Here is an 11,929-nt window from a genome sequence, read left to right on the forward strand (position 1 = left end):
GTGAGATTGTTTGCTCGTCAGCTTGTCATTTTTGGCAAAGATTAAGATGCACATTATTCACGAATACTTTCTAGAGCCCTAAGATCATATGTATCTCCCCGGTTGGAAGGCCAAAGTTTGAATATTACTGCTTTAGCAAAAACAACTGAACATTTTAATTTTAATTAACTAATTGTGTAACATACAAGATACATACGATATTACGATACAATATCTATAATCTACAAATATCATACCAAAATTAAGTTGTGATCCAATCAGTGTTTGTACTTATAGGAAACAACAAAATACACCAAACATACGTGCTCTATCTAGTTTAATTTATTTTATTGGAAATGGTAGAAATGTATAAAAGAGTCGAGTGTAATTCAATTTATGCGTAGCTTTAAGTAGTTCCTTTTTTTTTATTTGCAAGAGAGATCAAAATTGTTCTTGTTCGACAAGGGATAGTAAGACAAAAATATTTCGATTTTTTTTATGATTATGCCACATATTTGACATACATGTTATAACCCAGCCGAATTACGATTGTAATAATTAAAAAAATTAAAAAAAATTAAAAAAATAAAAAGTGATATATGACATGTCACCAATAATGAAAGATGATGCTTCTAGGGCACACTTCATATTCTTCAGATAGTTACTTGGATAAGAAAGGGTGAGTATGATATGTGGAAGAGTTGGGAAATAATGGAGTTAAGCTTGATGAGTTTTAACTTATTATATGACATAATTATCAAGTTAGGCTTCATTCTTAGGTAGAATTGTATGATGAGTACAAAAACAACCTTAAGTTGGTATAGTTAGGGTTTCAATTGTAGAGATGGTACTTTGTTAGGGTTTTTTGGAAGCAAGTATATTTTGTTAGGTAAAGAGGTGATGTTGTAAAAAGTTTCACAACTTGAAATGTCCGTATCTCTCTTACCAGGCCAACCACATATTCTCCTCCCAAAATGATAGGGCCGCCGAAAATCTTGGCGTGAAATCAGATCCAACAACAGACATTCATCCAGTTTCATCAAGAGAGAGAGAGTGGCGTGAGTCCAACGGTCCGGTTGAAATTCACGCCAACTTTTTCGGTGGCTCGAACATTTTCCATTTCTATTGTGACTTCTTTTAATCTCACAAGTTACCTCTCTCTTTCTTATGCATAAAACCCATATTAGAGCCATAGTTGTCAAAACAACTAGAATGCCCTAAAATGCCACGTTTCTTGGAAATTTTACCTACAAAGACCAATGACAAAGACATCAAAAAAAGTGATGCAAACTTTTAAGTATTTTTCACCAACACAAAATTGTGCTTTTACAATCAAAGTTAAAGATTCCATTGGTGGCTTGACAAGGTGGGAAGTTGTTCTCTACAAGCATTGTCCAAGAAGTGAACAATAATTGGCTACTAATTAGATTTCGTGTTGACATTAAGGTCACAAATTTTCTTGTATCATAACTTTCCCTACATATGTGGGATAATATTGTAGCATAGTTAGATGTGTTCCATTAACAAGATATTTCAACCAACACTGTAACCGATATAATTTTGACCATGTGAGTTCTTTATCTATTTATGGTGTGTAATCAATTGCAAAGGAAAAATATCACAATATCGGACTTTGTCACTAATTAGAATGCCATTGTGAGCCAGTGCGTTTAAAATTCATTTTGGTCTCCATTATTTGACGATGTAGTTATTGCTTTTAATTTCTTATAGTTTTCTCTTTGCATCAAAACTATTGTAATACAAAATTTTCCGTTCTCAAAATAAATTTTGGATTTCTAGTCCAAAAATCTACCCCTAAACACATATTTAGTCCACCCTAATATTAATATAGGATTTTAAGCCAAAATAATAATTATAATGGATATTTAGTCCAACTTAGTTAAAATATGTTTATATGTCAAGGTTACAGTGGTTTTCTGTTTATCGATTCTTGTTTTGTTTCATAAATTACTTATTATTTATTGTTAAAGTTTCATACTTTATTTCATTTTTTCATACTTTATTTCATTTTTCTTTATATGTGTCATACATAACACATTATGTATCAACAATGTTTCTTCAAAACGGAAAAGGACTAAAAACCTATTTTCTGAGAAGATTGGACCTTAAACCATTTTTGAACTTTATTTTGGACTTAAAACCCATGGACCCTTCTCAAAAACATAACTAGGCCAGGTTGGCACGAATTTTTTCGCATGACTTGTTTAAAACAAGATCATCTAATTGTTCATTATCAACGTTTAATGTAACTTGGAATTTCAAAATAATAGAGAAAATGGTGAGATCCTATGTTATCAGAGGCTGAGTCCTCGACGCCTAGGTGGTAACGTGTGGACTGGATGCAATCATGCCAAGAAATCATAAACAAGCTGGAAAGTTTTGTGGATTGTCATGTATTCGTATATGCCTTTCAACAAAAAAAAAAAAATGTATTCGTATATGCATTGTCAATTAGTTAGTTATTGGTTCTTAACTATTTTTCTTCTTCTTTTTTCCTCTATCCACAAAAACTCAAAACATAAAATGATTGTCTAGAAGTTTAAAAAAAATGATTTAGATGTTTGGATTTTCAGCTAGCTATTTTGTTTGATACCCATAAATCATATTGTTGAAAATGTAAAAGGAGAAGTGAATCTTTATGATATAGTCACTTGGAAGTGAATCTTTATGATATAGTCACTTGGAACAAAAAAAATATTAAGAAGATCTCCTACTATCCCCAATTCATTCTCTCCTTAAATTGTCTCCCTCATCTTATGGATTTTATGTATAGATTTGGTATACCTACTTCTGATTTAATATGTCAAAATGGAAGATTTGTATCTATTTTTGACTTAGCTTAAGTTTTTTTTCTGGTTTGTTTTGCTCCCTAATTTACGTCCAAAATGTTTTTTGAACTTGTAGTTTTCATAAATATATGCCGCGACTTTGGAGAATAAAGAAAATTCTCCGGGGAATAAAGACTTTTCTTAAAACTAGTCAAATAAGATTGACTTTTTATGTTTCTTTTTATTGCTAAGGGACTTCTAATTTTAAAAGATGCTATAAAAAAGACTCCTCCATCTCATCACCTCTCTCTGCCACTTCATCGACACCTCATCATCTTCTCTGGCAAAAGTCGCCGGCCGGCCAATTTTCCGGCCGGCGACCTTCAAACATAATTTTTTTTCTCTCTCCTCTCTCTTTTTTTTTAATTACCTCTCTCTCTCTAGAACAGATCCAGAGAGAGGTCTATTCGTGTCATCACGAACAAATCTGTTCGTGTTCCATCACGAACAGACCTCTCTCTCTCTAGAACAGTTCTAGAGAGAGTTAAGAAAAAAAAATTAGAGAGAGAGGGAGAGGAGAGAGAAAATTTTTAAAAAAAAAAAATTATGTTTGAAGGTCGCCAGCCGGAAAATTGGGCGGCCGGCGACTTTCGCCGGAGAAGATGATGAGGTGTCAAGAAGATGAAGTGGCAGAGAGAACAGATGAGATGGAGGAGAACTTTCAAAAAAATGTATTCTGTATTCCCCATAAAAATTTATTCCCCGGAGAATTTTCAAAAAAATCTGGATTCCCTCGAGAATTTATTCCCCAGAGAATTTTCTTTATTTCCCAAAGCCGCGGCCATATATAAATGGGTCATTTTTCTAAATCTAACCGTCGATTTTTTGATTTAAGAAATAGACTACGGTTTACGTTAGTCGTTACATAGCATTGACACATCATGAAGATGTGATGAGCACAATAACCGCCTAATTTGAACCACGAAAGAGACCTAAAGCCCGACAACATGAAAGAGGCCTAAAGCCCGACAACATGAAAGAGGCCTAAAATCCGACAACATGGTCACACGACCTCATAGGCTTAAGAGGGGTGTCCAACCGCTGCACCAAAGGGTGGTGGACAAATCAACAATAAATGTTACCAGTTCATTCTTCTTCCTCTTTTTTTTTTTTTTGAGAAAAACCCTTTTTTATGCTATTGAAATAAACTAATAAAGAGAATTTTAAGGCGAGGAAGGGGAAAGTTGGTGACATAAGATTGGGAGACGTCAAGCCTTAAATGGCAGGTTGTGTTAAGTCAGATCTGATATTTGACTTAAGTTATAAATCAATTCAAGTAAGATTTCAGATTCTTTTTGTCTGACTCATCTGAATGGCTAACCCGGTTAAGTTTAGCTGTTTAAGTCTATTTATGTGGGAATGATATAAATTGAAACAATTCAGATTAAGACAATCAAAAAAACAAACACAATGTTGGACAACCGAAAAAATGTCTGCAGTGAAAACTGAAATGGTTGCTGCGCTATTGGGACTTGGCAGTGAGTGAAAACAAGACTTACGAAATCCGTCTCAATTGTTTAACACATAACAAATTCTGACATGCCAATTTACGAGCAAACTATATCAATCTCTTCGTACCTCTACAAAAATTTTCCGAAGAAAAATAATTCAGTAATAGATATTCAGTGACAGGCCTAGCACTAAACTGAGTTAAAACTTCAAAAACAAAATGATCTTTTTTCATCTTCACTGGATCAAGCAGATTTCAGCTTTGTTGATGTTGAGGCAAGATGAGCAAGAGTTCTATGTCCCACAAACAACAGAAAAGTTCCCAAGAATCCTAGCATCTTCAAAGTAGTGAATAGATCCAACTGTTCCATATTCAACCACCCAAAAGGTAAAACAGGCATCATTGTTAGTGACTAATGAAACTAAACAAAGTATTAAAACTAAAGAAGGTATTGAACATTTGAACTTAAACAACTAATTTAGTTACGAAAGATTTGGCGTGGAGTTGATGCACGATTTTTATAATTTGTTTTTCGGAAATCGTTTTCAGATTGGAATTCGGATAGTCATAAAGAGAGCAGGAAGTAAGAGTACCTTCAGCCAGAAAAGCAGGTAGAGTGACAAAACTGCTGCAATGCCGGCATGGAAGAGGATGGCAAAGGTAGCAGGACCCGTTGAAGAAGGGAAGTTCTTTAGGTTTACTCCGAGGCGAACAAGCTGTTAAGATTTTAAACAGTAGTTTAGCTACTTGTTACATTCATGCATATATAAAAGCAAAAAAGAGTTTTGGATCATAATTTGAGCTAGTAACAGTTGAATTTAAGCTAGCTTTTCAGAACTTGAGGTACAAGAGAAAATTATTGAATGCATTCTGGAAAATAACTCACCCCGATTAAGAACCCTAAAAAGGGTAGAATGGTGAGACCTAGGAAAGCAAAAGAAAGCTCTTGAGCTGGACGTTTCTCAGGGGACCTAAAGATGTGGGAAATCTCTTGTTTGGGTCCGTATCTTGAGTAGGGATCAACGTGTTGTGGAGGAGGGCGTGTTGCTTTTTCTGGTGCTTCTGGTAGATCCAACTCAACGTGTCCCAGATCCCGTAAGAACGAGTTCTCCTGTAAAATTTGCAAAATACAGGTCAAGCAGTGATTTAGAAAGAATAACGAATAGACTGAGACCTGTGTGGTGACTTGATAAATACCATCGCAGCATCACCAACTGTAAGTTGAATGTCGTATTTTCCTGATAGGTAGTATAACTTGTCAACAAGACGAAGGAAGTCCTACAAGAAAATTGGTTTGATCAATTTAGAATCAAAACTGTAAGCACTATGGTAAAGCAGGATCAGTACGCTGAAGACCAACTAAGATCTGTTCCTCGGAGCTACAACAAGTAGCTTTCCGTGGTGCGGATTCATCAGTAGAAGAATTCACATTCGCTACTCTTTCAAGGAACTATGGAGTAGGGAACTCCAGATCAACAGTTGGGATTATGAAATTGTAGGTAATTACTGTCACTTTTTTCAATTTATATTTCTCGATAAATGCCGGATTTTAACCCCTGATAGTAGAAATCACATCCATTGTAAGAATCGTTGTGAATAAAACGAGCTGAGCAGAGGAATTGTCCAAGCACATTCATAGGTCAGTTAACTTGTAAATGACAAAGATCCATTTATGTTAATCTGTTTCAAACAGAATAGTAAAATTTAATAATAAATAAGATTTATGAGAAACTTACTAAAATTATTTCAAACTGGCTTCCAGAATTTCCGACCACAAATAAATGCTCAACTTTGCTTTCGTGTGTCAATTTGAGGAACACCTGCATGCAAATAAAGTTCAGACTCACTGAATGAAATTTGAAATTTGGAAAGGAGCTTCATAAGTGTTCGCTTTAGGAAAACGAACGACTTACCTGTTGTGGCTTAAATGAATCACCCAGGGAAGTGGTCAATCGAAAGGATAGTCGCAACTTCTGAAGATGGTTGGCAGACAGAGATAAAGAAGTTTCTCCAGATAATTGTAACCTGAATAAAATTCAACACAATTATCAGGTATCTAATTGAAACACTAAATTTCATCAAGCTGCTAATGAAGGCACATGTACATATATTGCAATTGGTATCTCCGATAGTTCATGGACCCACACATTTCAAAACAGTGCTATAGACATGGCCATTATAGTTGAATGCAGCGAAAGCATCCAGAGCCTTCAAATGAGGAGAGTAAGCAACTTAAGGTTATGACCAATATATAACAATAGCATATAAGCCAGCAACAAGACGTGCATACTCTGTCAATTGCATGTGTAATGTAAAAGAGAATTATTATCGTGTTTATGCCGATAATAGAGATTTAATCCAATATGTAAACAGCGTCATGTTTGTTATCAAATCTGTATAATTTGACCCCTCAATTTTAAAAATGCCAAATTAAGAACTTAGGATGAAGTAATTGCATAAGAACTTTACTTTTGCTTGGCTTCAACGCTCTGCAGATCACTGTCCAATACTGCAATTTCCGCATTCTCAATGTTGATGAATCCCGTAACCAGTACTGGCACTTGAGTCTGACCTCCAGTAGCATAAATTTTCTTATGCTCGGAATCTTGAAGCAAAACCTACAGAAAAGTGAATTGGAATATCAAGAGGTAGTAAGATGAAGTTATGCCTTTAATTTAACTTAAAAGAATTAGGATTTACCCTAAAAGCAAAAGTGTACTTCCCGGCATCAAAACCTGCTGACAAGACATCCAAAGAATGGGCCTTGCTTTCAGGGTCAAACTCTAGCTCCTGTATGACAAAAAGGTCAAATGCAAATCAAGTACAAGTAATAGAATAGAAGATGCTTCACCAGTCCAACACAAAGAAAAGAAAGGGAAAAAACAATCTTCATGATGTAGCACCTGATTTTCAACTAAAGGAGTTGCTTTTGAGCCGGCACGTGCAGCTTGTACAAGTTTCACTGTTAAAGGAGGTGCATCTGATCCAAGCACGGTACTTACCTTAACCTAATCAGCACAAGAACTTATGAAGCTTAAATTATTAAATAAAAAGGAGAAACAGAGTCCAGCGTCCAACTGAAGGGCGATAGAAACATTAAACTAATGGGTTACCTTGAGCTGATCCTTATTGGTAAGCGAAAGCACAGTTTTAGGAAGCGACACGATAAGTGGAATAGAAACCCTGTACAAGGAAAACTGATTAATGTAACAATATAAGTCGCTGAGAAGCCTGAAATTCTTTCAAGTGATCCATTTCTTCCACTGAGATCATTTTAGCTCATGGGTGGAATACATGACATGGTGATTAACATGTGCATATAATGCTAGAGAAACCTCTCTTCGAATGAAGTTTGTGTAAGATACTTCCAATGGTTACCTATTATTCTCCAAGTAATATAGGGAATCGATCTGATTAAACAAGTCTTTGGAACTCCCAGGGACCCCAACTCCAAGGAAGAACTTCGCCAGACCCAAGAATTTATCTCCCGGAAGCTGAAAGTTTTCAAAACAAAGCTCAGATGCAATAACATCTAATGCCTCACAAAATAATCCTTGACAATCTTATGTTAATCCACTTACATTTAGCTTCCCCGATATAACGTCTGCAAGTGCGACCACCCCACGGACAACTGATGCTGAAGTGGAAAGAGGACCCTGATCTTCACGAGCATCCACAAGCTTCTCATCAAAATATAGAGCTCCATCATCTAAACCGATAAGATTCCAAAAGAGACAAAAAAAGAAGGCACACTAGCAATGAGATAACCATACAAAAAAAGTTCTCAAAAAAAAAAACTTAAGAGAAGAATAAATGAGCCTCAAAAGTGAGGCAAATTTGGTGCCTGCAAACTAGGTCTTCAGCTTTTTTTTTTAAATGACATAAATGAATCAATGATGATAAACTTACTTCTAGCAGTCTAGCTATCATGCAGAATCTAGGATAAGTAACAAATAAGTGTCAATGAAGAGAATCTGACTAGATATACTCACTTATAGATTAATACCATTTAAATGCGAAATTTCAGCTACGGTGCTGGATTACATCAAAAAACTCTCAATTTTTTCGTACTACAAGTGGAACATGTAGGATATCCTACAAGCACTATACATGTCAATGAGTCTCCAGTCCACCACAAGTCTTGGGGTGATCTGGAGAAAATTCAAATTAAAAAATCACCAAGCTCGCTGAAATTTTGTGCATGTAAGGAATAAAAATTTTCTCGCAATTAAAACAAGAGAAAAAATCTCACTCAACAAGTAAAGGTGACTGACTACAAAGATCAGACAAGGCATGAATGATGAATGCTAAATAGTATAAGTAATTCCTATAGTCCAACTTCTACCTAAGCGTTTGACCAATCGTTGTACGCTTGTAGCGGCTTGAGAAATTGCAGAGCTGGGATAAGCAAGCATAGATCCAGAGCATGTGGATATAGGATTAGTATAAATTGCAGGCTCTTGGATTATGGCTTATGAGTATATTTATATCCTTGATCTGCCACTTAAAGAGAGGCTTGACTGTGTCTCGTAGCAGTGACACTATTGGTTTCATATCCGGCATTAATGATTTTCAACTGCTTGATTGTCTACCTTCTGTCACGCTTGACATTATGTTGCCTATAGCCTATAAGTCAGATCTAAAAGGAGGAGCATGACCCTTCAGGTTAGTGCTACTAACAGCAGATCAGCACAAATCTTGCATATGTAGCACACCAACCATTCTGATAATAGGATTATCTAAATATGATTTGACAAATGCAATGTATGAAGATTAAATGCAGTACACAACAAGTTTCGAAAATTAATATATTTAGGGAGAACCATACCATATTTTGCAAGACTGTCAAAAAGCTTCACTACATCATTTTTAACGGTACCAATCTGCAAAAAGCAAGCATGTGTTTAAACCAAAAGCAGAAAAATTGTTCGCAACTAGTGTGCCATGGTAAGCATTGCACTCCTTATACAGGAGCTCCATTTAGCACCAGAAGACCTAGTTTATACTTTATACATTAAAACCGAGATATTATTATGACCCGCGACTCTAACCCACGTGCTGATACAGTTCGAGAAAGTAACTAACAGAGATTAGTTGTCTGCCTTTAGATCTTGAAAAAGAAAAATGCAATTGAGTTGACAAGAAATTGGCTTACCAATGATTGGTCAATTTCAGAAGAAGATAATGAAATAACTCCAGCAAGTGCCTCGAGTGCTAAGCCTGAAACATTATGATTGAGAATTTATTAGAGAAACTTGAAAAAGAAAAGGGGCAAACACACAAAAAAAAGAGGCAGAAAGTACAACCATGATAATTCATTTACAGATAAATGAGAAGAGGAACAAGAGACAACAGAAGCTAACAATGAGTTATAAGATTAAACCCTACCATAATTTTTTGAAGAGGAAAAGAATAAATAGTGACATAAAAATCTAGCTCATGAAATGAGAATGAGTACCAGAAGCATAAAAGCTAGAATCAGCACCACTTGAAGTACGACGCCATCTCCCATCACTTTGACTGAGAGCCTGAGATGGAATATCAAGATTTAAGATTTTTGAATAAACAGTTATGCACAAAGCAGATAGAATCATGGGAGAATCTAGAAAAGGAGCTCAAAGCCTCAAACTGGAAATATATATTTTACCTTAATGGACCGAAAAGTTCCATCTGCATCAGCAAGAAGTACATTGCTTTCAGAAGCCTGGTCCTGCACGAGAATTAACTGAACAAAGTGAAGCAGATGTTTGGATTTTAAAAGCCATACGTTAAGGGAGCATCACAAAGAAAGGCCTTTGATTCTCAAAATATTTTTGTTAGTTACACCCTAACAAGATACAGGATCTTCAGTGACACCCTATGACAACAAATATATAAGTTTATACTGCATTCCCTGCCCAAAGTAATTGCAGAATAATTTTTAAGTCAAACTAATTAAGTAGTAGTTAGTAAATAAAATTTACTTTAACTACTAATATATTGCTGATTCCAAGTGGTCGTGCGCTATGTCATGCAAAAAAAAAAATCTTAAAATACGTATGTGCATGTACATTCATCTCCGCTACAGCGCTACAACCAGAGAAAACTCACTAATTCTACACCAAAGTTACCAGATCTTTGCCTCCCTCTGCGTATCGCAAATTTGATTCCCCGTGCCGTTCCAGGGGGTGTTCGCGATCCGATACTTGAAAATTGGCATACCGGAACTCCCAGCCTTAATCAACTTAATTTCTTTGTAAAAATTTATAAGCTAAACTAGTTGAGTAGTTAACTACGATATGTCAACTAGTTATAATTTTAAGTTTAGTACAGATAAAATTGTTGAGACTTGCGATGCGAGTATGTGTATCTACTCTATTGGCATCATAAAGAGTATATCTTGGATTCTTGTCTTATAAAATTAGTCCAAAACGTACCTGACCTAAAATAGTGTACCAAAGAGGTATACCCCTAGTGTACCACATAGTCTCATGGTAGCGTACCACGTACTGGAGCGAATTGCATTCCAGGTAACATTGTTCTACTAATAAGTGAAGTAATTCCAGAAACAATCGTTCAACACCGAATTTAAGATCCAAGTAATATTACCTTGATAAGTACCAAGCTCCCAACTGAGTGGTAGAAGTCAAGCAATGAACTTGCACCTTTCACCAAGTTTTGAAGTTTTGACGAGACGCTCTTGAAAGAAAAGCAGCAAAAAAAAAGTTTTCAAAGGATCAATGTCCATTAAACAGTAATTATTTAAACGTATGACCTAGGGGCATGATACAGAATTCTTCCATAGTGCCAAGAGTTTAAAATAGTACCGCAAAGGTATCACCACCAATATCACACTTCAAAATGCTATTAACTCTCAGGGTATAGAACAACTCCTCTGCTGTAGAAGATGATAAACCTAGGGTTTTCACAACAAGTGCGCATGCTGCTGAACTTATACTAGCATCTTTTTCTACACCAAGAATCTGAAAAGTTCGTAATGCCTCATATGTTTCTTCCAGACTGATATAAATACACCAAATCAGTTGCTTCAAAATTGCATCAATGTATATGAAATCAAATTAATCAGATAACAGAATCAGATAAATCAGTGATTATCAACATTAGATCACAACTAATAAAATCAGATCTTTCATAACTGAAACAAGTAATCAAACAATTCAATTCATAATCAGCTCGAAAATGGACTTAAATATACAAGAAAGTAAGCAATTTGAAAAACAAAACAACTAGTAATTCTCAATAACGATATGATCTAACAAGGCAAGCAGCTCATTACATCATCAAATTAAAGCTAAGAGTGTTTAGACCTTCCGAGAGATCCATCGGTAGATGAGAAAAGTTCTAAAGCAGCAGATCGATGAGTATCAGAAATCGGATGAAAAATTGCAGCTTGACAGAGAGAAAATGAGAGAACCAGGAACAGAAACCGTAGGTTTCTCGCCATTACTGCGTAGATCGAGATCAATATAAAAAGAGAGTTGGTAAAAGTGATAGAGATGATATGAAAATGTGAGTAGAGATGTGGAAAATTAGGGTTTTTACAGGAACCTTGAATGATCTCTCGACGTAGAGAGAGTGATCCAAAATGAGGTGTTGATGGTTCGGCCTCTCTTGACTTTTGAGTTGACGACGAGTAGAGAGAGAGAGAGAG

General features: G+C 35.6%; 1 protein-coding gene across 3 annotated transcripts; it reads right to left on the reverse strand.

Annotated features, from left to right (window-relative positions):
- Positions 1 to 4,307: 4,307 nt before the first annotated feature.
- LOC147555299 (dolichyl-diphosphooligosaccharide--protein glycosyltransferase subunit 2-like) lies at positions 4,308 to 11,929 on the reverse strand. Of its 3 annotated transcripts, XM_086662817.1 has the most exons (20): positions 11,827 to 11,929; positions 11,586 to 11,724; positions 11,085 to 11,277; positions 10,867 to 10,956; positions 9,926 to 9,988; positions 9,737 to 9,806; positions 9,434 to 9,498; positions 9,107 to 9,161; positions 7,860 to 7,987; positions 7,657 to 7,772; positions 7,392 to 7,461; positions 7,182 to 7,286; positions 6,979 to 7,068; positions 6,748 to 6,896; positions 6,192 to 6,303; positions 6,015 to 6,098; positions 5,476 to 5,556; positions 5,165 to 5,389; positions 4,872 to 4,994; positions 4,308 to 4,639 (listed from the first exon to the last, which is right to left on the reverse strand). In XM_086662817.1, the coding sequence occupies exons 2-20, from the start codon at positions 11,720 to 11,722 to the stop codon at positions 4,523 to 4,525; spliced, it is 2,073 nt and encodes a 690-aa protein (XP_086518943.1). In that variant the 5' UTR covers positions 11,723 to 11,724; positions 11,827 to 11,929; the 3' UTR covers positions 4,308 to 4,522. The 3 variants fall into 3 exon arrangements, with proteins under 3 accessions (XP_086518943.1, XP_086518944.1, XP_086518945.1); XM_086662818.1 differs by having other exon boundaries at positions 11,586 to 11,929; XM_086662819.1 differs by having other exon boundaries at positions 4,308 to 4,717; positions 4,792 to 4,994; positions 11,586 to 11,929.

This window comes from Eschscholzia californica, unplaced genomic scaffold (genome assembly GCF_041429995.1).
Source record: "Eschscholzia californica isolate CP2 unplaced genomic scaffold, dmEscCali1.0.p SCAF_2, whole genome shotgun sequence".
Lineage (NCBI taxonomy): Eukaryota > Viridiplantae > Streptophyta > Magnoliopsida > Ranunculales > Papaveraceae > Eschscholzia > Eschscholzia californica.